General features: G+C 35.1%; 1 protein-coding gene across 5 annotated transcripts; it reads left to right on the forward strand.

Annotated features, from left to right (window-relative positions):
* Positions 1-1,477: 1,477 nt before the first annotated feature.
* Positions 1,478-26,900, forward strand: LOC110797399 (CSC1-like protein At3g54510). Of its 5 annotated transcripts, none has more exons than XM_056830171.1 (11): positions 1,478-1,905; positions 3,542-3,646; positions 11,388-11,528; positions 13,549-13,612; positions 15,940-16,152; positions 17,925-18,113; positions 18,809-19,107; positions 20,691-20,970; positions 21,239-21,517; positions 22,498-22,731; positions 25,075-26,900. In XM_056830171.1, the coding sequence occupies exons 1-11, from the start codon at positions 1,610-1,612 to the stop codon at positions 25,219-25,221; spliced, it is 2,247 nt and encodes a 748-aa protein (XP_056686149.1). In that variant the 5' UTR covers positions 1,478-1,609; the 3' UTR covers positions 25,222-26,900. The 5 variants fall into 5 exon arrangements, with proteins under 5 accessions (XP_056686149.1, XP_056686120.1, XP_021858207.1 ...); XM_056830142.1 differs by having other exon boundaries at positions 1,480-1,905; positions 17,919-18,113; XM_022002515.2 differs by lacking the exon at positions 3,542-3,646 and having other exon boundaries at positions 1,482-1,905.
* The last annotated feature ends 14 nt before the right edge of the window (positions 26,901-26,914 follow it).

Here is a 26,914-nt window from a genome sequence, read left to right on the forward strand (position 1 = left end):
CATCATTTTATGTGGAACGATAACCAATGACATTCAACAAGTATTCCTTTTCAACAAGTATGTTTTTCTTACAAAACATTACTCTTTTGTTTCCCTCGGGTCTAAAACTAGTCTATCTACTTGTATAATTCCCTTTAAGAGTATGATTCCTTTGCTCGAACGCAATGGTCAGATAGCCTGAATCACGACACTATCCAACACTAAAAGACACGACATGCCATGTTATTGTTGTTGCGATTAAACCAAAATTAGAACAAACTTATCTGATTTGATGAACTGAATGAATGTTGCATCGTGGACACTCACTGACGATTCCGCGCTACCTCCAGGTGCAGTAGAACAGAATGCGGTCGCCCTCCAGGATAAGCTTACCTCCGACTTTGTGTGCACTCACAAAACTGGATGGAATCAGAACATATGCCCAAAATCGAGAGCAAGTTTTGTGTGAGAGAAAAGGAATGTGTTTTCAGTTTTCAGGAAAGTGTTTGAATGATTTCTGTGTATGATGAAAATGAAAACGGAATTATGATTAAGTAATCAGAGCTAAGACAACCAACAAAAAAAAAAAAAACGGGCAGGAACAATAATGACTGTAACAGCAAAATTATGAAGGTTGTAACAGACGTAATTAATGGTAATTAATCAATACAGATTCCGTAACAAAGACTTAACCAAACCAGTCTGGTACCAAAAAGAATAGGTTGACCCACAAAACCCACCCCATGCACGCGAACCGCATTCCCAAGTACCAAGGCCCACAATCCGAGGCCCAAGCCCGACCCGTCCCGACGTGTGTGTTATGTGTCCACCTATACCACTCTCATACTTTCTTAAACAAGAGTTACACCCATTCACCAATTAATAAACAAGGAGAATATGAAGAGTTTTTCCAATGAGAACTTCCGACAATAGTTGTGAGCCATGTTTGGGATACATTTTGTTCAATTAGGAACGGCAAGACATGAATCACACTGCACGAAATCAAGATACAATACTCCTAAGGGCAATTTAACCTACGCACAATACAATGAACACTTCAACTCGAGTCGTATTTGGAGCCCTACTGTCCTAGACCCTAAACCTTATAGAGAGAATATTATTGTGTGAAAACTAGCATAGCCAACTCTAAGACAAGCGAGCTCAACAGGAGACCCGACACGACCAAAAGCCATATAATCGACAGAAGAGGAGTGCGTCGAGGCGGATATCGGGCATGCAACAACAAACACATATCAACTAAAAGACAAATAGCTAAAAGACAAAAAAGGAAGTACCATTCATGTAAAAAAAGTACCATTCTAATACCATTCTGTAAAAAAAAGTACCATTTGTGTTTAGAAAAGTACCATTTAATTTTTTTTTTTGTCCTTTTTCCTATTTTGTCTTATGTTCTGATATGTATTTGGATCTGATATGTGTTTTTACTTCCTCACAGAAGAGGGCTGCCAGGCTAAACGGCAAACATAATTCGCGCTCTAAAATTCCGCCACGTTACTTTGGGAGGAATAGCAAATGTCACTCTACAAAACCAACTCTCCTCTAAAAACAAACTCAAACGTTCACCTCCATCCTCAGTTCTCTCTCTCTCTCTTTCCCCTCAGAATTCACCATGACTCCTCAAGGTCTTCTGGCATCAGCTGCAATAAACATAGGGTTAGCAATTTCGGTTCTCTGTATATTCTCCATTCTCAAGAAACAACCTACAAATTCTTTCATTTACTATGCTCGTCGTCTCTCTGAACATCATCATCAACAACAGCAACCCCTCTCTTTCGACCGCTTCTCCTCTCGCCGTCTCTTGCCCTCTGTTTCCTGGATTCCTCGCGCTCTTCGTGTTCCCGAGGATGATATTCTTTGCAATTTCGGCCTCGATGCTCTCATCATCATCCGTCTCTTCAAATTTGGGTATCTTACTTCATTTCTCAAAACTATTGTTTTTGACTCATTTGTTTTTATTGTTTCAATTGTGTATACTTTTGTCAATTATCTTATAATTCCTCTAATTCTTTCAGGTTTAATAATTTGATGCAAAAATAATTGATCATATCTAATTCATATTACAATTGCTATAGAAAGAACTAGTTTAAGTGTTAGGTGAATTAACTACTGTGAAATAAAAAATTTCAACCACTGGCCTGCTTGCCGCAAAGTAATTCAGATACGGGGCGTTATGTTCACTGGCTTGTATGAGGTTGTAATGAGGAATAAAACCATGGTGGTATGAGTTTGGAACTTTATTCTTAATACCATGTGTTTAGTTATATTCGAGAATGAATATTTCAATTGTATTTGATATCTGAAAGGGTTGGTATGAGCTAAACCAACCCCTTCGGTTTCAAAGCCGCATACCTTGGATGTTTGAAGTATAATTGTAGAATTTGCAATTTTCTCAAACAAACATGATGCATGGGTTTTAGCCTTGCTTAACCCATACCTCATCCCTGAATATTTAGAACTAAATACAATTTAGCATATCATCAACTAGGTACCTATAACAATTTGGATAGGAAAGAGGCATTAGTTATTTGTCGACTTCAAGATGACTGTATCGATATTTGAGACTTGGGCTCAGAATTTTATTGTTAGTTATCTAGTGATTTGTTAATCAAAGAGAGAGAAATGCACTCCTAGTGTTTTAGGCTACAGGGAGTCGGCACAATCAGTTGCTTTACTTAATTCCTATTTATGGTTAGGAATCAAAGTTGCAAAAACGACTATCGTGGTTGAAGTGTTAGACAAATGTGAAGTATAAGAAATTTATTTTATTGTTTTAGGGATGATGTAACTGTGTCAATAAACTTCCACCGAATTCTATTTGTGAGTGTCAAACACGAAATGGACTATTTTTTTTTTGGGTGAAGAAGAGGGGCACAGCCCCTAAACAAAAGCAAAATACAAACTAGAAAAACAAAAAGGAAATAACCAAACTAATAAGCGCGCTAAGAAAAACACAAAACGTATTGCTAACCTTCAGCTGCCCAGACTAGTTTCCAGAACGCGAACCGGTCCTCTCCAATGGAACCAACCGAGAACAAGTCAAGCCCCCTAAGTCCTCCAATAAAACGGTCTCAAGGTCCACCCGGACCGCCTCAAACAACACCAACTTCTGGTCCGAGTTGACCCCGTAGTTGGCTAACCAATCCGCCGCTCGATTGACTTCTCGATAACAATGCGTAATTGTAGTAGTGATGAATCACTAAACATGCTGGCCTTTAAAAACATACTATTTCTATTCAAAGCATAAGCTTTAATTGTGTTGTATTCCCACTTTTGGACTCTTTTGCCTGTCAGAACTTATGTGTATAATGTTAGAATTAATCAGATAACTAATCATGTTCATCAATCTACATATTGTAGCAGTGATTAATCACTAAACATGGTGGCCTTTAAAGTCATACTATTTCTATTCAAAGCATAAGCTTCAATTGTGTTGTATTCCCACTTTTAGACTCTTTTGCCTGTCAGAACTTATGTGTATAGTGTTAGAATTAATCAGATAACTAATCATGTTCATCAATCTAAATACGAACATGTAATGTAGGAGCGGAAGCTATAAGGATCAAGAATACCTCCAGCCATTGCTATTGTATCGTCTCCTTGTGCCGCAAACCCGCGTACCGAATATGATCTTTACTTCTGACTTCCGGTGCTAATCTCTTTCAATAATTTGATGGTGTTTCGTAATTTTTTTTTTTGGAGAGTAGATTCAATGACCTTTTTCAGAATAAAACACCTGTATTTATAGTGGAGTCTTGGCATCAAAGATCCCACCAGATTGGTGTACGGTTGGTGAGCAGTTTCAAAAGAAGGGGAGAAGATCATGGGATCATGGGTAGTTCCTTGATCATAGGCAACCACCCACTTAAAATATGGACCATATATTATTTAGTTGACAAGATATTAATTAATTAGTTAACTAAAATTCCAACATTCTCCCACTTGGTCCATTTTAACCAAGAAAAACTTCATACACGAATCACAGCGACAATTCTCTTAGAACAAGAATTAATCTTCCATGTATCACAGTACATACAGTCTTTCACCACTCATGCTACTTAATGAATAAACCTTATGTTTACTCTAGGCCAAACATAATGACATTTCTTCAATAGAATAACAAAATAACATGTACGTACATAACTTAAAGAAATATCCAACAGAATGGAAGGTTACAACATAAAAATATGTGTTAATTGATGAGTCCAAGTCCCATCTTTTCTACATGACCCTGGAAAGCATTTATTGGCATGCCCTTGGTCAAGGGATCAACAATCATTAATCCAATGCTAATGTGTTCTATGATCACTTTCTTTTCCTGAACACATTCTTTTACGGCTCGAAATTTAATGTTGATGGGTTTACTTCGACTTCCACTCTTATTGTTCTTAGCCATAAAGACAGCTGCTGAATTATCACAATACATTCTTATTGGCCGACAGATAGAGTCGATGCCTCTTAGCCCAGATATGAAACCTACCTTTCAGTCAAACACCATGTGAGGTAGCCTCAAAACAAGATACGAACTCATCCTACATAGTTGACGTAGCAGTTAAAGTCAACTCCTCCAAGAAACGGCACCACCAGCTAGCATAAACACATATCCTGAGGTAGGTTTTCGTGAATCAATGCAGCCACCGAAGTCGGAGTCAGAATATCCCACTACTTCGAGAATATCAGTTCGCCTAAACATAAGCATGTAATCTTTGGTACCCTGAAGGTCTCAGCACTTTCTTTGCAACCTTCTAGTGATCAGGACCTGGGTTACTTTGATATCTTCCCAACACTCCCACAACATATGCAATGTCAGGTCTAGTGCAAACCTGAGCATACATAATGCTTCCAACAACTGAAGATAAGGAATATTTTTCATTTGTTCCTTCTCAATTCCTGGGGCATTGGTCCAAACTGAACCGATCACCCTTCACAGTTGGTTGGTGCTACACTTGGTGAACAAATTTTCATATGAAATCTATCAAGTACTTTATTGATATAGGTCTCTTGAGACAAACCCAAAATGCCTCGAAGTCTATCTCTATGGATCTTAATGCCAGTGACATAAGATGCCTCGCCCATATCTTTCATATCAAATTTACTTGAAAGAAATTGTTTCACCTCATATAACAACCCCTTATCATTGGTTGCTAGAGAAATATCATCCACGTATAACACAAGGAAACAAATCTTACTCTCACTAACCTTCTTGTATATGCATTGATTCATGACATTTTCTTCAAAACCGAATGAATTTATCACTTGATGGAACTTCATATAACATTGGCGAGAAGGTTGTTTCAGTCCGTATATGGATTTATTTAGCTTACAAACCAGATCCTCACCCTTTTTAGAGAAGAATCCTTCAGGTTGTTTCATGTAAACCTCTTCCTCTAAATCACCATTGAGAAATGTTGTTTTCACATTCATTTGATGTAACTCATAATCAAAATGAGCTACTAAGGCCCTGTTCTTTTTGCCTTAATTTCAGTTTCAGGACTTATTTGGCAGTTCAGTTCAGGAGCATTAAGTTTAATTCAGTTTAATTCAATTCAATTTAACTTAATAATAATAATAATAATGATATTATTATTATTATTATTATTATTATTATTATTATTATCACTACTTATTATTTATATTTATATTATTATATTACTTATTATTTATATTTATATTATTATTATTATTATTATTATTTATAACTAATTATTTATTATTAATTATAATTTATTATTATTTTTATTAATTAATTACGGATTATTAGTTATTAATTATTTATTACTTATTAGTTATTAGTTATTAATTATGAATTATTATTAATATTATTATTTATCATTTATTATAATTATTTAGTAATCAATTACAGATTATTATTATTTAGTTATTAATTAATATTTTTTATTATTATTTTGTAATTAACTGGTTATTATTTATTACTTATTATTAATTACTTATTATTTATTATTAATTATCAATTATTAATTATTTATTACAACTCAACAAGATCCCAAACTCGATTAGATGCCATAGAATCCATCTCATTTTTCTTGTCATTCATCCACAAGTTTGAATCCATAGAACTGGTGGCTTGTGAAAACGTAATTGGATCATTGTCAGCTTCATCATTACAATCCGATTCTTGCAAAGACACCCGATAATCATCAGAATTAGTTGATCTCCTCATTCTAACAGATCATCTCGATGCTCCTCATTTTCTTCATGATCTATCAAATTGTTATCAGCGTTTTGTGGAATTTCCGTTACAGGTTGCCTAACACCCGAACGAACTGGAGCGGTGTGAATGACAATCATCTTATCACTTGAATCAGAGGGTGGAACTTCAACATGATCGTTTTCTGAAACAATGTCCCGGAATCGATCACTGACTAAGTCATTCTCAAGAAATTTAGCGTTTATGGATTCCGCAATTCTGGTGCTGTGGGATGGACAATAGAATCTATAACCCTTAGATTTATCGGGATATCCAATGAAATGCCCACTAAAAGTCCTCGGGTCAAGCTTTTTTTTTTTTTCTGTGGGTTGTACACTCTTACTTCTGACGAGCATCCCCAAATGCGCATATGACGTAGACTAGGTTTCCATCCTTTAAACAACTCAAAAAGCGTTTTAGTGACAACCTTGGAAGGAACTCGGTTTAATATATACGCTGCCGTTTTAAGAGCTTCAATCCATAAAAATGGTGGAAGTTTAGCATTACTCTGCATACTTCTTCACCATGTCCATTAAGGTCCAATTTCTTCTTTCTGCCACACCATTTTTTTCTAGGGTACTAGACATAGTGTATTGGGCAACAATCCCATGTTCTTGAAGAAATTTCGCAAATGGACCACATGCTTGTCCATTCTCGGTGTATCTACAATAGTACTCTCTGCCTATATCTGATCTCACGATCATAATGTGATTACCACATTGTGTCTCTACTTCAGCCTTAAACAATTTAAAGACATTCAAAGCTTCATCTTTGGAATTAAGCAAGTAATGATACATGTATCACGAATAATCATCAATAAAGGTGATAAAGGATTTCGGATCTTTAGCGTTCATGTCCGGACAACAAATATCCGTATGTATGATTTCTAATAGGTCATAACTCCTCTTAGCACCCTTTTTAGATTTGTTAGTTTGCTTTCCCTTAATGCAACTAATACAGGTCTCAAAATCAGCAAAGTTTAGTATCAAGTTCCCCGTCCTTTACTAATCTTTTGACTCTCTCAATGGATATATGTCCCAATCTCTGGTGCCATAACATGGAGGAATTTTCATTTATAATACATCGTTTTAAACCATTATTAACATGCAAGGAACTATGGGCGATATCATTTTGCAATTCAAGACGATATAAACCATCAGGCAAAATACCATAAGCAATAATTCCAGAATTTCTAATTAAACTAAAACCAGAATTTGAAAAAGGATTTTTTGGTATTTACTACCTTAAAAATACACCACTTTTGTATTTACTACCTTATGAAAAATTTATTTTAAATTACTACCTTAAAGTTTCATTTTTTTGTATTCACTACCATTTTACCGTTTTCTCATTTTAAAATTGAGATATCTATTTCGTTTTTTAATCATTTTAAGTGATTCAAAGCTTATTTTTCTCATTTATGTGTAAGGATTCCATAGGGATCCTACTTTTTAACATTTCGTAAAAGTTTAAACAAATTAAATATTATTTGTAAAATTTTAAAATATTTATGAATTATCAAATGAATTTTTTTGAAATGACGTTATCAATGAAATCCCTATAGAAAAAGGAAAATAATGAACTTTGAATCACTTTAAACGATTAAGAAACGAAAGAGATATCTTAATTTTAAAATGAGAAAGCTGTAAAGTGGTAGTAAATAAAAAAAAGTTGGAAGTTTAAGGTAGTAATTTAAAATAAAAATTTCATAAGGTAGTAAATACAAAAGTGGTGTATTTTAAAGGTAGTAAATACCAAAATTTCCTTTGAAAAATTGAAGGAAAATCCCAAAGGTACAAGTCTTGAAACTGAAATCAGATTTCTAGAGAAATGTCTTCTAAATGCAAAATAAAACCACTACTTAAAGTTAAGCTGCATGTCCCAACGGTCTCTACATGTGAACTCATCTGATTTCCAGAATAGATGTGATATTCACTGCCCACTGGTTTCCTTAGGTTTGTCATACCCTACAAGGTATTCAAAACATGGATTGTTGTACCAGAGTCGATCCACCATGTATTATCATTCACATTAACCATATTAGATTCATAAGAAACAAACGCAAGAAAATTACCTTTCTTCTTGAGCCAAGCCTTGAACTTCACACAGTCTTTATTCATGTGTCCCTTCTTCTTACAGAAGAAACACGAAGACTCCTTCTTAATGGCTTGAGTTGTTGGAATCTTCCCCTTTCCCTTGTCCTTAGCGTGATCCTTCTTTTTTGAAGTAGTAAGGTTCACTTTTTCACCCTCCTCCATCATCAATCTTCCCTCCTCTTGAACACACATGGTCATAAGCTCGTTAATTGCACTCTTCCACGTGAATATGGCCCTTTTAAGGTCTCTTCCACGTGAATATGACCCGGGCAAGGGATCCGAGTGTCGGACATGGGAAACTCAAAAATCAAGGACTCGGGGACACGTTTTGAAAGGGTCCGAAACTTGTATTTGGACTCGGGGACACGGCAATGCAAAAACAAAATAAAGATTTTTTATTTTTTATTTGCAGATTTTTTTAAAAAGAAGTATATTACGGAGGAGTAGGTGAGAAGTCAAACTCCTTAGTTAGATAAAAATACCATACTTTATTGCTGATATTAAATAAAGTAAAAAACAGAAAAAGAGGCATAATAGAAGGACTCAAGAGTCGAGAATACCCCACCAATAAGTTAAAAAACAGAAAAAGAGGTAGAATAACCGGTAATAATAAAATGACAGATGAGAATCACGTGACTTTCTTCCACTACCCAACCCCACATAAAAAAATAAAAACAAAAATCAGAACCGGCACAATGTCGATTTTTTTTTTTTTTTAAAAAAAAGGTCGAAGATGAGGAGAAGACAGCCACCCTTGGCCGTAGAAGAAAACCAACAACTCGGTGATTCCGATCTACTCGGCTTTTCTGGCCGAACAAAAGCCCTAAGGTTCCGGCTCTTGATTTGTTTTTTTCTTCCTTCAATTTTAGATCTAGGGTTAGTGAGTGCCGATTCCACTTTCTCTCCGGCGGGTCCGATCCGGATTCCGTGTCCGCACCCGGGTCGCGTCGTGTCGACACCGGTACGGAGGGGTGGTGAGCCGAGTCCGAGCATCCTAGTTTCCAGGTAACTGCAAAAAGCAAAAAATAAGGTACAGACATAAGTAATCATGCTTATTATCAATTTAGAGACCTTTAGCATTAATCATGCTTTACCAATGTAAATCATGCAAAATACTAATAAACTTGTCTGTGGGCTAAAGTTCTACTCAATTAGATTTATAATAACCATATGGCGAGTTTATTAAACAGTATCAATTTCTTAATTCTTGTGAGATACTTAAGAAACAAAATTTAATATTTCACCCCAATTAATCGTTTGAATACAATAAAGTTCTCGTGGGTGAGTCTTATCATATTATATACAATCAACTGCAACAAAGTTTCGTTTTCACATGTGATTCCAAAATAAAATTTTAATAATTAGAGGCGTTGTGGCTACTCCCCAACTGATAAAATTTGACTTTAACTTAATTTAACATACTCGATATTAACTACACAGATACTATATTTGACCAGAAAATTAATCGGAGACAATCATTAATTTGAGACGATCAAACAGACAGTAGAAGTAGTACTTTATGAATGGCAGACAATAAAATCTCAACAAACTATCAATTAACAAGAACAGAAGCACTTGCTAATTTGATAAACGCAAGACATGAAACTCTATATAAGCATACGAAATATTTGATAAAAACTTATACAAAGTTAAAAATTAATTCTAAAAATACAACACGATCTGCTTAAAAAAAGGCTGGTTTTATGTTTATCTAAGAATAACACAACCTTTTGGACCTATCTTCTTTGAAAGGGCTGCCCTCGTAAATTACTTGCTACAATAGGTAATATGAAAACCAACCTCACAAATTAAACATTTTTTCTTTATGTAATTAAGAAGAATATTAAAAAATATTGTAGCATATTACCTATTTTAGCAAGTTATTATAGAGGGGAGCCTTTTAAAAGAAGATAGGTCTAAAAGATTGTGTTATTCTTGGATAAATATAAAGTCAGCTCTTTTTAAGCAGATCGCTTAAAGGTTGTATTTTTAGAATCAATTTCTCCTATACAAAGAACAAGAAGGATAAGTTATGATTGATTAATGAACCACTATGGAAGAAGGTTATATATTTAATTCCATATGCTTTAATACTATATGAAAAATCATAACTCACACGCATCATACTACTCCATTATACCAATATAAAAAAGACATCAGTACATACTCAACCTCATGAACAATGCAACGGAAGATAAAGAAAAAAAAAATGATGATAATATGTGAATAACATAGCATACAATATGCATCATCACAGGGTTTTCCAATTACACATTCAGCAGTAATAGCAGAAGATAATTAGGAGAACAGAGATGCCAAAACCGAAGTATTATCGCAAATAAAGAAAATAATTCAAAAACATACATCATCATCAACGCAACAACAATATACAATATACAAGACAAAGGTAAAAAACGCTCTGATACCAAATGATAGAATTAATCAGATAACTAATCATGTTCATCAATCTTAATACGAACATGTAATGTAAGAGCGGAAGCTATAAGGATCAAGAATACCTCCAGCCATTACTATTGTATCGTCTCCTTGTGCCACAAACCCGCGTACCAAATTCGATCTTTACTTCTGACTTCCGGTGCCAAACCCTCACTCTCTCAATATTTAGATGGTGTTTTAGATATTTTTTTTTTTTGGAGAGTAGATTCAGTGACCATTTTCCGAATAAAACACCTATATTTATAGTGGAGTCTTGCCATCAAAGATCCCAACAAATTGGTATACGGTTGGTGAGCAGTTTCAAAAGAAGGGGAGAAGATCATGGGATCATGGGTAGTTCCTTGATCAAAGGCAACTACCCACTTAAAATATGGACCATATATTATTTAGTTGACTAGATATTAATTAATTAGTTAACTAAAATTCCAACATATAAGGGTTTTCGTGTAACATAATTTTGTTGTATAGTTTCTAGTGTTGTTAGATTTGTTGGTAGATATCTAAGTTATTGTGTTTCTTTCTTTTCTATCCAACTTAGTTTAGTTATAATGTTCCATTGGTTTAAGAAACTTCTATGACCATCTTATCCTTTTCATTTTGTTATTTATTTTGGAATCTCTTCTTTGCAGTATCAGATTCTTTGTGTTTTGCTCTGTGGTCGGATTGCTAATACTTGTTCCACTCAATTACTTTTCCGAGTCCTCTCAGTCTAACCATTCACACTACATGAACTCATTTACCATATCAAATATCAGAGCAGGATCTAATAGGTAATAAACTAATCCCTTCATCTTCTGCTAAATAATACAAAGTATTTTAGAGTAATTGACCATCTTTATTGTTGAAAACAGTACCATGATCTTGTGTGTTGGTTGTTGCTTGTAGATGATTGTAGCTTATGATGTTACAAGTTTTGTAGTAACTCACCTTTTGCCTTGATTTTTCTATTTCAAGTTGAATCTGGCAAAGGGTCAAAAAGACAAGAGAAGTAATCTATGTTACTTGGACTCTGGTACTAGTGTCTGACACGGGTACGTGTCCAAGTGTCCGACTCGGCTAATTATGAAATATTTCCATGATTTAAGTCGAAAATGAAGTGTCGGAGTGTCCGTACCCCATGTCGGAGTGTCGAGGGTCCGACACGGGTACTTGAGGTAAAATGAAGAGTCGGAGTAACATAGGAAGTAATTACTAATTAGGTTATGGAAGTGAGTTTTTCTGACAAGTTTCTTTGATTCGTAGGTAGATATGAACTTTATTCTTGGTTGCTTAACTTGAATAATTATTTCTGAAAAAGGGAAGGTCTACTTACATTGGCTTAACAATTTTCACATAGTTCTGTAGCAGAAATGAACCTTAAACTAATGAGTAACTTGCATTGTTTTAAACTAATGACTTAAGATTTAACATTTTTTATATTGCTTTTTCATGAAATGCCCCCGAAGCTTTGCAGAACGCACCAAATACCCCCATGTTTTCAAAATACATAAAATACCAAATGCCCTTAATGACTAACAAAAATCTAACGTCATTAACTCAAGGCTTGGTGCACGAGCGGGTGCTTGCTTCATCATGGATACTCTTGCCTATTGGCGATAAGAGTGAGGGTTGAGGGTCGATCGGGGCGCTTGTGTACGCACAACACGCACAAGCGGGACCGACGACTAGAATGTATCTGTTTTATGGAGAATTTGTTGAGTCTTGAAAAGCTTAAAAACATGCACATCACAATATCTATAAAGGCTAACAACACGCAAGTAATTAAGCAAAGACAATTTCTGATGAGAGGTATTGGTCCATACCCCTCATAGAGGTTTATTTTGCATTAGCTTTAAACTTCCAGTGAACGCTGGATTAATTTTATCTAAAGCTTAGAAAACTATTAGAAAGATCCTAGAAAGCAATGGATAAGCAAAATACAAGTAAAGGAAGGTTGGATTCTAACTGTATGTGACCCAAAATTGTTGGTAGTGGGGAAACAAAAGTGTTAAACTAATTGTAGGGCCTTCCAAAATAGAAACGTAAAAACTAATGTGGGACAAATGGAAATGGAAAGTGCAAAAACGAACCTGGGAATCTGGGATGCAGGGAGTATGAATCTTCAGTAATCCCTTCAAAAGAAAAAGTTGTATTTGATGTTAGATTTTCTCCCACTTAATACTTTGAGATGTTTTCACGACTTTCACATATGTTTGACAATCTCTTAGACAGAGACGTGGTTTAGTGCCATTTTTTTTCTATTGTCAAGCAAGAAGTTTCAATCAACCATCTTAAAAGAAAATCCATTATTGTGATGCAAAATATATTGGAGTTGTAAGGCCAAGTTGACTGTTGACATTTAGTGTTGTCTTTTAAACAGTTTTCACAGCCACCCTAATAGATGAAACATTCCCTATTCTATATTTTATGTGTTGCGAAGATCACTTTTAGTGCCTATTTTTAAACAATTGAATTTTGGGAAAGGGTCCTACTGGAACAGTCTCTTTGCAACTGCCGCAGATATGGTTGCACATCTTATCTACATTTATCCCTCATTACCTGCGTTAGATACTTAGATGGGCGTGTTGTGTGAGGCTTTCGGTAATGATTTGTCTTCTATGTTTAGTTCCATTCCATGCTCAAATGCTAATGACTTTATGACATTGACGGTAGCTTCTTAGTAGGATGGTGAGTTGGATCGATGCTATTGTGATGTTACCTGTTACTTCCGTAAGTGTTGGATCCTTGTGGTTTGTGGGCATTAAATTTACTTTTCCAAGTATATTCACAACTTTTCTTCAATTTTGACAGGCTGTGGGTGCACTTTTCTTGCTTATGGCTCATATCCTTCTATGGATTATACATGTTGTATAAGGTGAATAGTGGCACCATGTCATATTACTAGATTAGTAATATAGTTGCCTTGTTCAGTTTTACTGACAATGATCTCAATATAGAATTCTAAGCATTAAGGCCCCCCCCCCCTCCCCCCCAATTTACTTTGAGCTCTTATCATCATGAATTCATGATCATCTTAGAGGTGTCTTTGCATTGGTCCATACACATGGAATTGTGCTACATATATGTTTAATCTACAATGTGGCTTCCTCCTTTCCGGAATTCGATTTCTAAGTAACTTATTTGATCTTGAATTACCTAGTAGTATCATTGGACTTTGACATATTTCCTCCGTTGCTTAATAGATACATCATATATGTGAAGGCGAATTATGTATTTTTAACTGTTATTTTGTTTTTCTGGTGAATTATTTTAACTATTATTGGGTTAATTTCAATATATATTTTTAAAATATCTTATTTTTATATAATTAAAGATATTGATGGTCAAAGTTAATACTTCCTCCGTCTTTTTTTACTTGCACCATTTTCCTTTTTTTTGGAAGTTGCATATTACTTGCACCATTTCCTTTAATGGTATGCATTCACATGTTTTTTGGTGTGTTCAGACGCCAAATACCCATTTTACCTTTATACATATTTTATATTTACCATTAATACCTGACATTTTCTACCTATTTGTTTGTTATCACATGGGCATTCTTGATATTTACTTCCTTTCTTAATGTTTGTACCCAACCCAAATGATGTACTCCCTCCGTTTTTTAATATTAGTCCCTTTTGACTTTTTAGTCCGTTTCAACTCAATATTTAAATGTGAATATCTCAAAATACGTACGTTAAAAAAATATAAAAATTTGATATTAATAAACTACACATTGAGACGAACAAAACAAGATCTCACATGAATATATTTTGAAATACGTATTGGAAAGAAATTAGAAGATTCTCTTCAATTGTAAATAGTGTTAAGATTTCAAAAGGGACTAATAATCAAGAACAGAGGGAGTAAGTAAAAATAAACGGAGGAAGTTTATAAATAGTGTAGAAAGTTAAAATGATACATCTATTGTGAAGCGGATGAAGGGAGTGACAATGGGATAAAGGCCTTGTTCTCTCATTGTTAAAGAGAAAAACTGTTTCAGAGAAAAAAAAAATGTTCAGATAAGTTCACCTATACTCAATTGAGTTCATTAAGAGCAACTAAATTTATTTTAGAACTTAATATTGATTCAGATAAGAGTTGTGGAAAAGAACAAAGCCACTAACCATGCTAGCACTTCATACAAGATATTCTTGATTTACTGTGAAACCTTGCAGTTTGATGTTTGCTTGAATTTTTGTAGTTGATTGAAGATTAACCTGAATGACTTGTCATCTTTAAAGTGGGGGAAAATGAAATGCAGCATCAGTAAAATCTTGATAATCCTGATGTTATAAGACAATGTAGGTTTCTGTTTTCCTTGCCTTACTAGTGTAACAGAAATATGCATGTGCTCTTTCTTTCTGTCTTTTTCTTTTGTTTGGAAAGGCGGGGTGGGGGGTGGGGGGGGGGGGGGACTATGGCCTAATTTTGGATGTTGTACATGTTAAATGACTTGTACCATTTTTATATTTGCTAATGTGTTTTTAGATGCCAAACCTCCCTGTTTTCGCCTTCACATATATGATGTATCTTCTGTTTTCAAATTCCCTTTCGCTAGCTGAAGGAAATTAGAGAAATGAGGTGTCTGTGAGCCTATCATATGAAAAACGGCACTGTGCATTGCTACAAGCATGGAAAGAAACAATTGTTAAAAAGGATTCATTGAGGTTTTGTTATGTGCTTCCATTAGAGTTATCAGTTAAAGATTGTAGTAGGATACCTCTATGCAATTATCAAAACATGGGATCCAGGGTGTTTATCAAAATGTGAAAAACGCGATGGACTAATTTCCTTAAACTATAATTTTTTTTTCGACAAAGTACTAAAATACCACAGTTCCTTAGAGTTTAACTTAATGTCCGAGAGCCAATATTCCTGTGAGAGTTGTGGATCTGATTGATTATAATGAAAAATCAACTACAATGAATTAATGACAATGGACGTTTAACAAAAATAATGCAATTTTATACATGTGAACTTAACCTTGTCCCTATGAGACATTGTTAGCCACTCCTGAAAGTAATATGATCTCTTTACCAGAGTTTTGATCCCTGAATTAGTGGGTCACACACTTGTGTTAATGGATTTAGTAAAGGCTACAGCTTTGCAAGTTTTCCTTATATCTTTCTGCTTGGTCTGTTTGAATTACCTGCTACCGAAGTGATGTCACGACTTTCATTAAGCCCCTCGGATATGCAGGAATATAAAGTAATTCTGGTTAGACGGATTCTTTGGCTTCAGAAATTAAAGGATCGACCAGATCAATTCACTGTTTTAGTTCGGGAAATTCCGCTTTGCCCTGAACATAAAAGCTATGGGTGCAATGTACATCACTTCTTCACCAGACATTATCCACAATCTTTTCAGTCACATCAAATACTGTATGATGGGAGGGATCTTGATATGCTGCAGGTAATCATTATGAGGAATCAACTTATAGCTGTTTTTTGGAATGTTTTCATATTCTTTTTGCGCGTCAATTTGCATGCTGCAAGTAGATGAGACTCGGAACAGCATTTTCTACAGTCTGTTTGGCTGCTTTCCTAATGTAGGTCGTCTAGGGATGGAGTTCGTATGTTTTTCAGTCACTTAGAATATGCAATATTATATGCCTAACCATCCTTTGTGGAAGTAAGAGAGACACCGAGCGCAGTTCAATTTGAAAGCTTTGAGTACTATTCTTATTCTATGGAAATACTTTTTAGAAGTGAAATAGGCAACTTGTATTAGGAGGAGAAAAATGAGGATGTTCCGACTTCAGATGGTAAAGAGTTACCAGTTAGTGAATCTTTTTAGTATCTAGGATCAATTTTACTAAGGAAAAGGAGATATTGATGAGGTCATTAGGATGTAACCCATAGAGTTAAGTCTGGGTGGATCAAGTGAGTTATTATGCAATCATAGTTTGCCTTAAGATTGAAAGTGACATTCTATAGGACGACAATTAGACCTGCATTACTGTAGTGATCCGAATTATGGGCTTTTAGGGAGGAACATGCATGTTAAGAAGATGAGTGTACCAGAGATGCGTATGTTAGAGATGGATATGTGAGAAACTGAGAACACACGAGGGATAAAATTAGGAATTCAGATATTTGAAAGAAAGTTGGAGTTGATATTGAGGATAAGATTAGGGAAACCGGCTACGTTGGTTTGAATATGTGAGGCGCTGCCCAGAGTTGCCTACATAATTTGTGAAGTTGGTCTAAAAATTGCAACTTTTGTGTTGTAATTCATTTTTTTCAATACGCGTTACATGAGGGAATTAGAGTATTAGGTAACACTGGCATTGACTAGAGGATGCCTTGATAAGGAAGGTGGGGAATCAGGAGAATGGAGGTTTTAAAGGGAGCCCGGAGCCAAGAGAAACCTAATACAACTTGGATAGAGGGAGTTAAGAATGACATGTAGAAAGTGGATTTGCAAGATCATATAGCAGTAGTTAGAAGGGAATAGGAAAAGAAGATCTTTGTGGATGACCAGGAGAGCTAAGTTATTGGTTCCTGCAATCATCCCCATCCTTTTTTGGGAATGAAACTATGATGTAGTTATTGTTTGGAATAGGAGGCAACTTGTTTTCAAGAGGAGAAGTAGTATTCTTATTTGATCTGATCATTTATTCCCCCGTGAAAAAAGATCTACTGCAGCTGATATTAGATTCTGATGTGTAAGTAGGAGACCTATCTAATGATGGTATTTATGCATGATTTTTTTCCCCTTTGTGGGATAAAATCAATTTCTTGGTTCCTCTGGAGTTAAATTTCAATTGTGTGAAAAGTGTACAACTCTTTTTTTTTTCCGCCAAGGGCTCTTTTTCTTGTATTTCTGTTCTTTTATCTTCTTTTTCATCCATGTGAACTTGACTTAAAAAAAGCCTCATAGGCAAATGCTCTTCAAACAGTTGAATCTCAAGGACATCAGATATTGACATTCGATGGGTCTATACCCCTGAAGGATGTATCACCTTATCATAGGACATCAGATATTGGCATTCGATGGGTCAATGCATTGTAGTTTTATACACAGAAAAAAATTGTTAAGTTACTCAACCAAATGAATATCCGCAGGGTTGCTTAGAGGCGTCAAGCTAGTAGTTTATACTATTCTTTAGATACAGGTGTGGCTTTTTTTTCCTGTGGAATTGTTGTTATTTCAAATTAAGTTAATTCATCATACAGGAACAGGCAGCCTGGATACAAAGAAAGATACAACAATTACAAGAGAAGTCTATGAGAAAGAAGTATAGCAGGAACGCTTCACTTACTGAACCTTTGACAAGAGATGCCTCAAAAATTACATCGCTGGAGGAAAAGCTTCGCAGAATATGTGGTATTATATGTGGTATGCAGCATGAAACTGTGCTTCAGAAAATGGTAATTTTTTTGTAGTGACAGTTTCATGTATTTATCTTATACGTTGTTGTTACTTGCAACCCAAAACATATGTCAGACGTGTTTTCTCTTTTGTTTATATCCCCCCCCTCCCGGTTGGATAAGTAATGTAGAATCACGCCAGTCACACACACTTACACACATATAGTCATGTACATGTATGTATAAATGAGTATGGAGACATATATTCATATTCTCATATACAGTATATGTTATTGGCTAAAGATATAACTGTTATCTTTAAAAGATATACTTGTACTATTTATCATACAATTGTTACTTCTATTAACAAAAAAATAAAGGGTTTAAGTGTGAAGTAGGGGGCGGTTTTGCTGGTGAACTGTTATATTTTTACTCAAAATTGACACTGCCTGCCACAGTCGTTTTCAGAAGAGCCTTGTTTGAGCTGTAATTAATTAAGGTTAGCCCCAAGTTGGGATTAACTAAAAGATGGATAAGTCTTGCAGATAATTCTTGTCTATTTTTTTGGTATCATGTTCATATGGGAGCTAAAAGATTCTTGTAACTTTGTGCTTCTAATCTTAGTTTTGTATGTTTTAGCCTTTTAGGTCTCGTGCTTACGCTTTTATCCCCTCAATTATTCTCATTCTTTGCACCCTTTAATGTTGGTGAAGTTTACATAGACTCAAGAAGTTTCTTTCATTTCTGTTTTTTAGGAGTTACCTACTGCTTTTGTGACATTTAAATCTCGGATTGGAGCTGCACTTGCTGCACAGTCCCAACAACATCCACATCCTTTCTTATGGATGACAGAAGAAGCTCCTGAACCTAGAGATTTGTTATGGAAGAACTTGTCAACCCCATCTCGGAGGTTGTTGCTGTACAAAATTGGGTTCTTTCTTGCTGCAACACTTCTCACAATTTTCTTCGCCGTCCCAGTAGCAGCTGTTCAAGGAATAGCAAAATTTGAAAAGCTGAAGAAGTGGTTCCCTCCGGCCATGGCTATACAGTTAATGTGAGTATTCTTGTTTCGTTGCTATATATGTGCTAGCTTAAATTTGGATACTAGTCCATAACGAGTTGTCTCGTAAGACTCTCAGTCGTGTTGCATGTTAATATACACAGTGTGTTGAACTTCATTTATGTGACGACTGATCACAAAAGATGTTCTTTTTTTGCAGCATCCATGAAAATAATATAATATCTGATCTTTAGGTGGCTAACATATAATGAATGTGAAATTAGCCTTGTACTAGTTATTTTTTTGGCAGCTGCCTTGTACTAGTTAATGCGGAGTATGTGGTTGGGAATGGGGGTTAGATGCTTTGGAGACATATTTTTCGGATCACTTTGGTGTTATCAACCTAACTGCTAGGTACATATCGCCTCTCAAATTGAGATAGAATTTTATCAAGTGAATGGTGAACCTTCCCTCTTTATCAATACAAGTTTTTCTTAATTCTTAAGCTAAAAAACAGTGAAGCTCTATTCAACTTGGCAAGGATTTGGGCAGTGTAGTTACAGAAAACAGGTCTTGCCTTTGTTTTTCCATTTCCACTTTTCTTTTTCATCAGCAAGTTTAGAGGTAATTCAATTCTTGTTAGATTACTTTTCTTCTGCCTTAAAAACGAGGACAAAAACTTTGATAAGGTGAACATGTTATTCCCAATAATATCAATGAATGAAAACTTGTTTGTTATTAATACTAAAGTAAGTTGTCTATTCGGAGGCGTGCACAATTGAACATGATACATGATTATTAGTTCACATGCTAACAACATATTTGTGGTAGCTTATTACTTATTGCAGGTGATACATGTTGCTTTAATCTTCAAGTTTTACTGTAGAAAGAAAGACAAGGAAAGGTGCTTTGAAGGTTTTGTGGTTATTATAATAGCTCTGAAGTGTACTATGTTTGAGTCGATTGAGAAATGTGTTATCTTCAAATTTTGTGAAGCGTATAAAATTTGTTAGTAGTTTCCAACTAAAAAAACACGTGACTTTACCAGAAGAAATCTATTTGTTGTAAACCGAACCCATTGCCATGAATGGTTGGTGTAAAGGAGAAACAAATCACTTGTTTAAATGAAGTTTCCTGAATCAATTTGTGATATATCTATAAAGCTATTTTACTCGGATTCGGGTACCCATGTCGGACAAGGGTATGTCCAAGTGTCCGACTCGGTTATTTTGTGAAAAAGCTCCATGCTTTTGGTCCAAAATGAAGTGTTTGGTGTCCATACCCATGTCCGAGTATCGAGGATCCGACATGGGTACTTGAGGTAAAATGAAGAGTCCAAGCGACATAGCTATAAAGTAATTTGTGATGCTTGGATGCAATTGTTCACACTTTTATTAAGGAAAGCACTCGCGTATTGTGGATTTGACTGTATTGTACCGTTTCTGCTCCTCATGGGTCAGAAAAATTGTTTTCAAATAACGATTGTGTGACAATAGCTTAGGTAAAAACAATAAATCTATTGGTGAAAAACCTATTTGTGTCCTATACATGTTTCCTTGGACGTGAACCACCTCTTCTGGTTGTTGAATGTTTAGATGCTGCATGAAGTTGTACTCTAATATATGGATCTTTTGCAGACCAGGATTAAGCTCTGTGGTCACAGGATACCTTCCTAGTGTTATCCTCAATGGATTTATATATATTGTTCCGTATTCAATACTTGGGATGGCTCATTTGGCAGGCTATCCCTCAAGGAGTCAGACAGAGATAAAGGTCTGCAATATGGTCTTTTACTTTCTAGTTGGCAATGTCTTCTTCTTGAGCTTATTGTCAGGATCTCTCCTTGATGAACTTGGAGCATCTTTCAGTCATCCAGGTGATTTTCCTAGCCACCTGGCGCATGCTGTTGCGGCTCAGGTAAGGTTGTTGAACTTGTCCATAATGCTAAATTTCTTATGATGTTTTGTAAGCTTTGTGTTTTGTACTACTGGGTTCTTCTTTTTCTGTGATGTCAAAATTTATGGTAGGGAGTACCAGAGTACTATGGAATATTCAGCCATTGCGTATTAACTTTCATTGAAACTTACACTGAGAAAATGCTATTAATTCAAAAAAAATATTGGTTTTTATTCAGGAAAAAGGGTTGTAGTTTATAAACATCTCATAAGCTTATTTTGACTTTCAGGCTGATTTCTTCACAACATACATCTTGTCAGATGGTCTGTCTGGTTTCTCACTAGAAATACTACAAGCAGGTCTGCTGGTTTGGGATGCGTTTAAGAGACATACATTTGGTCGGGGAAAGAAAAGATCTCCTTATCTTTATTCGCTACCTTATTTCAGGGTTATCCCTTTTGTCTGTCTCTGCTTACTGATCGGCATGGTTTATGCACTTGTTTCTCCCTTGCTGCTTCCGTTTCTTGTTGGCTACTTATACTTGGGATATGCTGTCTACATGAATCAGGTTAGTTTGTTCAAGTTCCTATTGTTCTGACACCACTGAGGAAAAAATCGGAAATAGGATTGTCTTTGAATTATGTAGGGCCATGGTCTTGTCTAGAGTTGACTGTATGTGATCTAAAACAGCTAAAAAGAAATCTTAAGCAAAGTATACCAGAAAATTCTTGCTGCACCTCGTCTTTCCTCTGTTAATTTAATCGATACGAATCCTGTCCTATACGTTCGCAGTATTCTTCAAGTCCATCCTCTTTCTCTCTTGAAATCCATGATTCTGCTTACCTCTTGCTGCCTGCCTCATTGGGGAACCCCACCCCCCTGATATTGTCTGGAACTTCACGTGTTTGTATCTTCTATGGAGGTGACTCCCACCTTATTGCAAACACATCAGGGTATCCTTCTTACTGATACCGCAAACCTAATAGACATCCTCAGCAGCTGAGATGGTATTCATTGGCAATGTCCTGCTTATCAAGTGATCCAGTCTAGCAGGAACACCAGCCTTTTGAATTAAAGCATAATGTTTTTATGATTTAAAAAAATAAAAATCATAAGTTACTGCTCAATTTCATTGTCACCCTAGTACATAAAGGGAACAAAAATATTAATTAAAATATCATTCAAAAATCTCTGAATAATGTCAGACTAGCGCATGGATATTTCTGTACAAAATCATAAGACGGACTGATGAGTAGAACTGCTTGTATATTTACTTTTTGCTAGGTAGACTGATGATTAGAGCTGCTCCTTTCTTTTAGTTTTTGCAAGAGTTATATAATTACAAGTGTCTTAAGTGCAACTGTGCAAGTAATATGAACAACGTATCAATGCACCATGCAGGACAAACTAAAGCATTGAAAAGTTATTTTTTTGGTTGTTGTTTAAGAAAGACATTGATAGTTTCATGAATTCTTTTATGTTTTTTCTACAATAGTGTACTTTATGTCAGATGCATAATTGGAATCCTGTAATCTGTTCCTATTGCAGATTGAGGATGTATATCCAACTGTTTATGAGACTTGCGGGCAGTACTGGCCATATGTTCATTCTTACATCCTTTTCGCCCTCACTCTCATGCAAATTACTATGATTGGGCTTTTCGGACTGAAGTCAAAGCCAGGGGCGTCAATTGCTACATTACCACTTCTCGTGTTCACGTTTCTGTTCAATGAGTATTGCAAGCTCCGCTTTCTTCCTTCTTTCAGCCAACATACAATCCAGGTGCTTATGATTTAATATGTTGTTTGTTCTATGATTCCACTTGCTTTCAGTTTTCAGGATTGGATGTGGACATTTGGTATGAAGGTGCAGTATTGACTAATGAGTTTAATTGCCAATCATTGAGCTACGGTTTGGGGTTATTGCAAAACATTTCACAACCAAATAAGACTAGTTTTCTTTAAAGTAAGAAAGACAATAGATCATCATTAAAAAGAGTGAATAAATGAATATAGCAAGAGGCAAAGCTGCCTTTCTACTTTCTTTGGTTCAATGCTTTTGTTTTACTCTTTTGTTATAAAACATTATTTTCCATCGCTGAAGGAGGAGAATATTTATTGTATTTTAACTCAAACTTTTGAAAATTGGCCCTAAATCAAAAGCGCCAAATCGCTTTATATGTTCTTTAAATGTTGAAAGAAAATTTTAACTTCGCCACTCTGGGATAAAAGAATTGGAATTTCGGGATCATTGCTCATTTATTCTGCCTGTAAGCTAGCAAATTACCATGTAGCTCAGGTCTTTTGGACTTTTGAAATAAACTTTTTTACTCTTTCGTTAAAAAAAATATGCTCTACACATACAGGATTGGTTGTTGTAATAGGGACAATTAATTGCTCGTGCTTTCTTTTTGCAAAGCTACCGACAAGGTCTTTAGAAACAGTCTATTTTACCCTTTCGTTCCAAAATTAAGTTTCTTGATATAGTATTTGTGAATAACCATTATTTTCTATTTAATTCAAACGACTGCCGATTATTTGCTCAAGTAGTTTTTTATGTTTCCGTTGGTTTATTATCATATTGCTGGATCGGTTTAGTTGTTAGAATAATGTCTTGAATCGGTCAAGCCCCTTACTTTACGGTATCTGTTATTCTGGACTAGGGTTATCTGTTTTCGGCCTTCTGGGCTTTTCCGCATCTGTCTAGAGAGTACTATATAAACTCTCTAGGTCATAACTTAATAGTATTATGTAATCTATACTCCTCAAGATCAATAAAGCTTTCCTCCCCTCTGGACGTAGCTAACACATTGTTATTGAACCACGTTAAATTTTTGCGTTCTTTATTTACGTTATTTAATCTTTCTTTGCTTCTGTTATAACATTAGTTTTAGATCTTTCTATAGGAATTATTTCTTTTGTTGATGGAATTGGAATTATTCCTAGTATAGTAGGAGTTACTGCTTTTCTTGTTCGTTCTTGGCACACTGCAAGAACATATCTATTTCATTCCACATATGATTATGTGGAGTACTATTGCTCATTTGCTTTAATTATAACTAGCTTTTAAGCCCGTTCGGTGAACGGGCCATTATATAGTGGTTGTTAAGCTTTATTTTAAAGTGCTAATTTTATTGACGTCTTGTGATTTTAGTGGGAATATATGATTTATATAGAGGTGAAAGTTGAAAATTTTATTAATTAGATGGTGAATTTATATTGAATGTTAAAGACGGGGATGGAGTGGAAGGGGTTGAATGAATATGTGAATTAAATGGTGAATTGATGTTGAAGGAGGAAGATGAAGTGGAAAAGGGGTTGAAGCTGTAAAATACTTCGTATAACAAAAAAAAAAAATTTGAAAAAAAAAACAAATTTATGGATGAAAGATGGGGATGACACATGTCATCTAATCATCTATGGTTATCCTTTTTATAGACTAGGTATAGATTGCATGTTATACAAATGCGGAGTCGTACCTTCATAAACTTTTTTTGTTTAACGTTACTAAAAGTGAAGATGCCATGCCATGGGTCAAGATTATTTACTCTTTTTTGGTCAATAGGTTTGTTCAGCTTGTCTTATATTTGATGCCAAAAATCTAATCTCATAAAATTTTCTCTCTTTTACCTCGCCTTTTGCACAGTGTGCAACATAGACTCACTGTAAGGACCGGGATTATCATACTATATCTTTGTGGCAAGAGCCTGATTCAGTATTCAGCTTAATATGTGTGTATTACATCTATTATTTTGCTTGTGTGAACTTTGATTTGCTGCTTGTTTAATTTCTCACATATATTGCTGGAGAAGAATTCATTGGTGTATGAGCTTGAAAAACCGCATGTTGCTTCAACTGAAAGCATACAGAAGTTCCTAGGATGTCTTTACAGTTCATATATACTCTGTGCTCATTGCCATTGACGGGTTTGTTATGGAGTATAGCCTAAAACAGTTGCTTCATGTTCACTGATGTTTTCTTTTTCCTATTAGAAATGAGAAGTTACATTTGATGTTTTCGCACCCATGTGGTCTTTGTTCTAGATTCAAGGGCAGGAAGGGTTATAGATACTCATGTATTACGTTGCCAATGTCTTTATTAATGGTCATTAGTCTTTCTCTTGCAGATTGTCAAGGAGGAAGATGAGAATGATGAGAAAGAAAATAATCTAGATATCAACTCCCGAAATGCAGCAGATGCTTATCGCCCTCCTTTCTTAAGACCAATTAGCTTTGTCGAACAAGGATCAAGCTCTAATCCGGGACTAGTCTAATTGTTTTACCTGTTGATAACAGTGAATTAATGAGTCTCTCTTGAACTGCCTGCACAGCTTCAGTGGTAATCTGTTGTAGCAAACCTTGTAGGATATGTGAGACATATAAGCATCTTCGATAGAAGAATACAGCAAAAAGTAAGTCACTTGTAGGAAATATTCCATTGTCTCTAAACTAAACCCGAACCGTGTTAATGTTGGCAGGTTAATTTTTTTATTAGTTTTGTGTAGATGAATTGTAGATATTGTGGGAGATGATACAGTTACACTGGGGGTATCAGGGCCCAGGTACACTGCCATCTAATTGGTCCAAGTAAGCAAACATTAATTGAGTTTTAGGGGGAAATGCAAAGGGTTTTAGGGGGAATTTTTTTGGCAGAATGCGCCATTTAGGGTTTGTTAGCGGGAAGAATACCGCCCTTTACTTCCCCATATTGTATCCCGCCCAAGCACTAAACTAATAATACCGAATGCGCCATTTAGGGTTTGCTTAATTGTTCACATTTTAATTTTTTAAGCATAAAGTTCACGCATTAACTGGTAATTAATGGAAGAAAGATTTCTAAATTTTAAATTTGTCTTGATTTTTCAGATTTAACATTTTTGTAATACTTTTTAAATTATTGATTAATTCTCCAGATTTTTAAATCCATTTTTTTTGTTAACACCTGGTTTTCGATGATTTACTGGATCAATTATTTCTAAAATGTAAGTTGGTCTTACTTTTTAGGAATTATTTATTTAGGAGTTATGCTTCATTTTCCAGATTTTAATTTTTAGGTCTAAACTTGACGCATTAATTGGTAATTACTGGAAGAAATATTTTCTGAATTATGAAATTGTCTTAATGATTCAGATTAACATTTATTGAAATTTATAGGAACTTTAATTTTATTAATTTTTAAAGTTTTGATTAGCTGTCCAGATTTTAAAATCAAATTTTACACTTGGCTTTGGAAAAATTACTAGAACAATGATTTATAAACTACAACTTAGTCTTACTATTTCGGAATTTGTTTTCATGTAATTATTTTTTTGTTTGTGTAACTCTTGTGTTTTGGATGAAGGCTCATGACATCTTTCACAACGAGCTCATTTTAGCATACTACATTTTCCCGAGGTTAACGGTCCGGGAGGGGGAAATGGAAGGGCAGTTTGCATGGATTGGAAGAGAATTTACGATGACGACGATTTTGGAGAGTCGTTGAGGCGATTGTTTGCTGAGGATTAGGGTTTACGGTAAAGGTCTGCTATGTAATATTTTGTTTTACCTTACATAGTCTAATCAATACTTATTAGTATTTCCGAGGGGTTTAGATAAACATCTTTTGTACGGACTTTTGCACGGTCTCGACTTATTAGTATTTCCGAGGGGTTTAGATAAACATCTTTTGTACGGACTTTTGCACGGCCTCGACTTATTAGTATTTTCGAGGGGTTTAGATTAACAACTTTTGTACGGACCTTTGTACGGCCTAGACTAATTAGTATTTCCGAAGGGCTTAGATTCACAACTTTTGTACGGTCTTTTGTACGACATCTACTAATTAGTATTTCAGAAGGGTTTAGATTAACAACTTTGGTACGGCCTCAACTATTTAGAAAAATGTACGGTGTTATTATGATATCAACTATTTAGAAAAATGTACGGTATTATTATGTCCAATTTTTGTACACAATTATGATATCAATA

The sequence above is a fragment of the Spinacia oleracea genome, chromosome 1, assembly GCF_020520425.1.
Source record: "Spinacia oleracea cultivar Varoflay chromosome 1, BTI_SOV_V1, whole genome shotgun sequence".
Classification (NCBI taxonomy): Eukaryota; Viridiplantae; Streptophyta; class Magnoliopsida; order Caryophyllales; family Amaranthaceae; genus Spinacia; species Spinacia oleracea.

Bases quoted from the DNA above. Each gene is read 5' to 3' on its own strand.
- LOC110797399 (XM_056830142.1), top strand. From the start codon at position 1,610: ATGACTCCTCAAGGTCTTCTGGCATCAGCTGCAATAAACATAGGGTTA. The intron at 3,647-11,387 runs GTGCTAATCTCT...TCTTCTTTGCAG, and splicing joins ATCTTTACTTCTGACTTCCG to TATCAGATTCTTTGTGTTTT. The intron at 21,518-22,497 runs GTTAGTTTGTTC...TTCCTATTGCAG, and splicing joins ATGCTGTCTACATGAATCAG to ATTGAGGATGTATATCCAAC.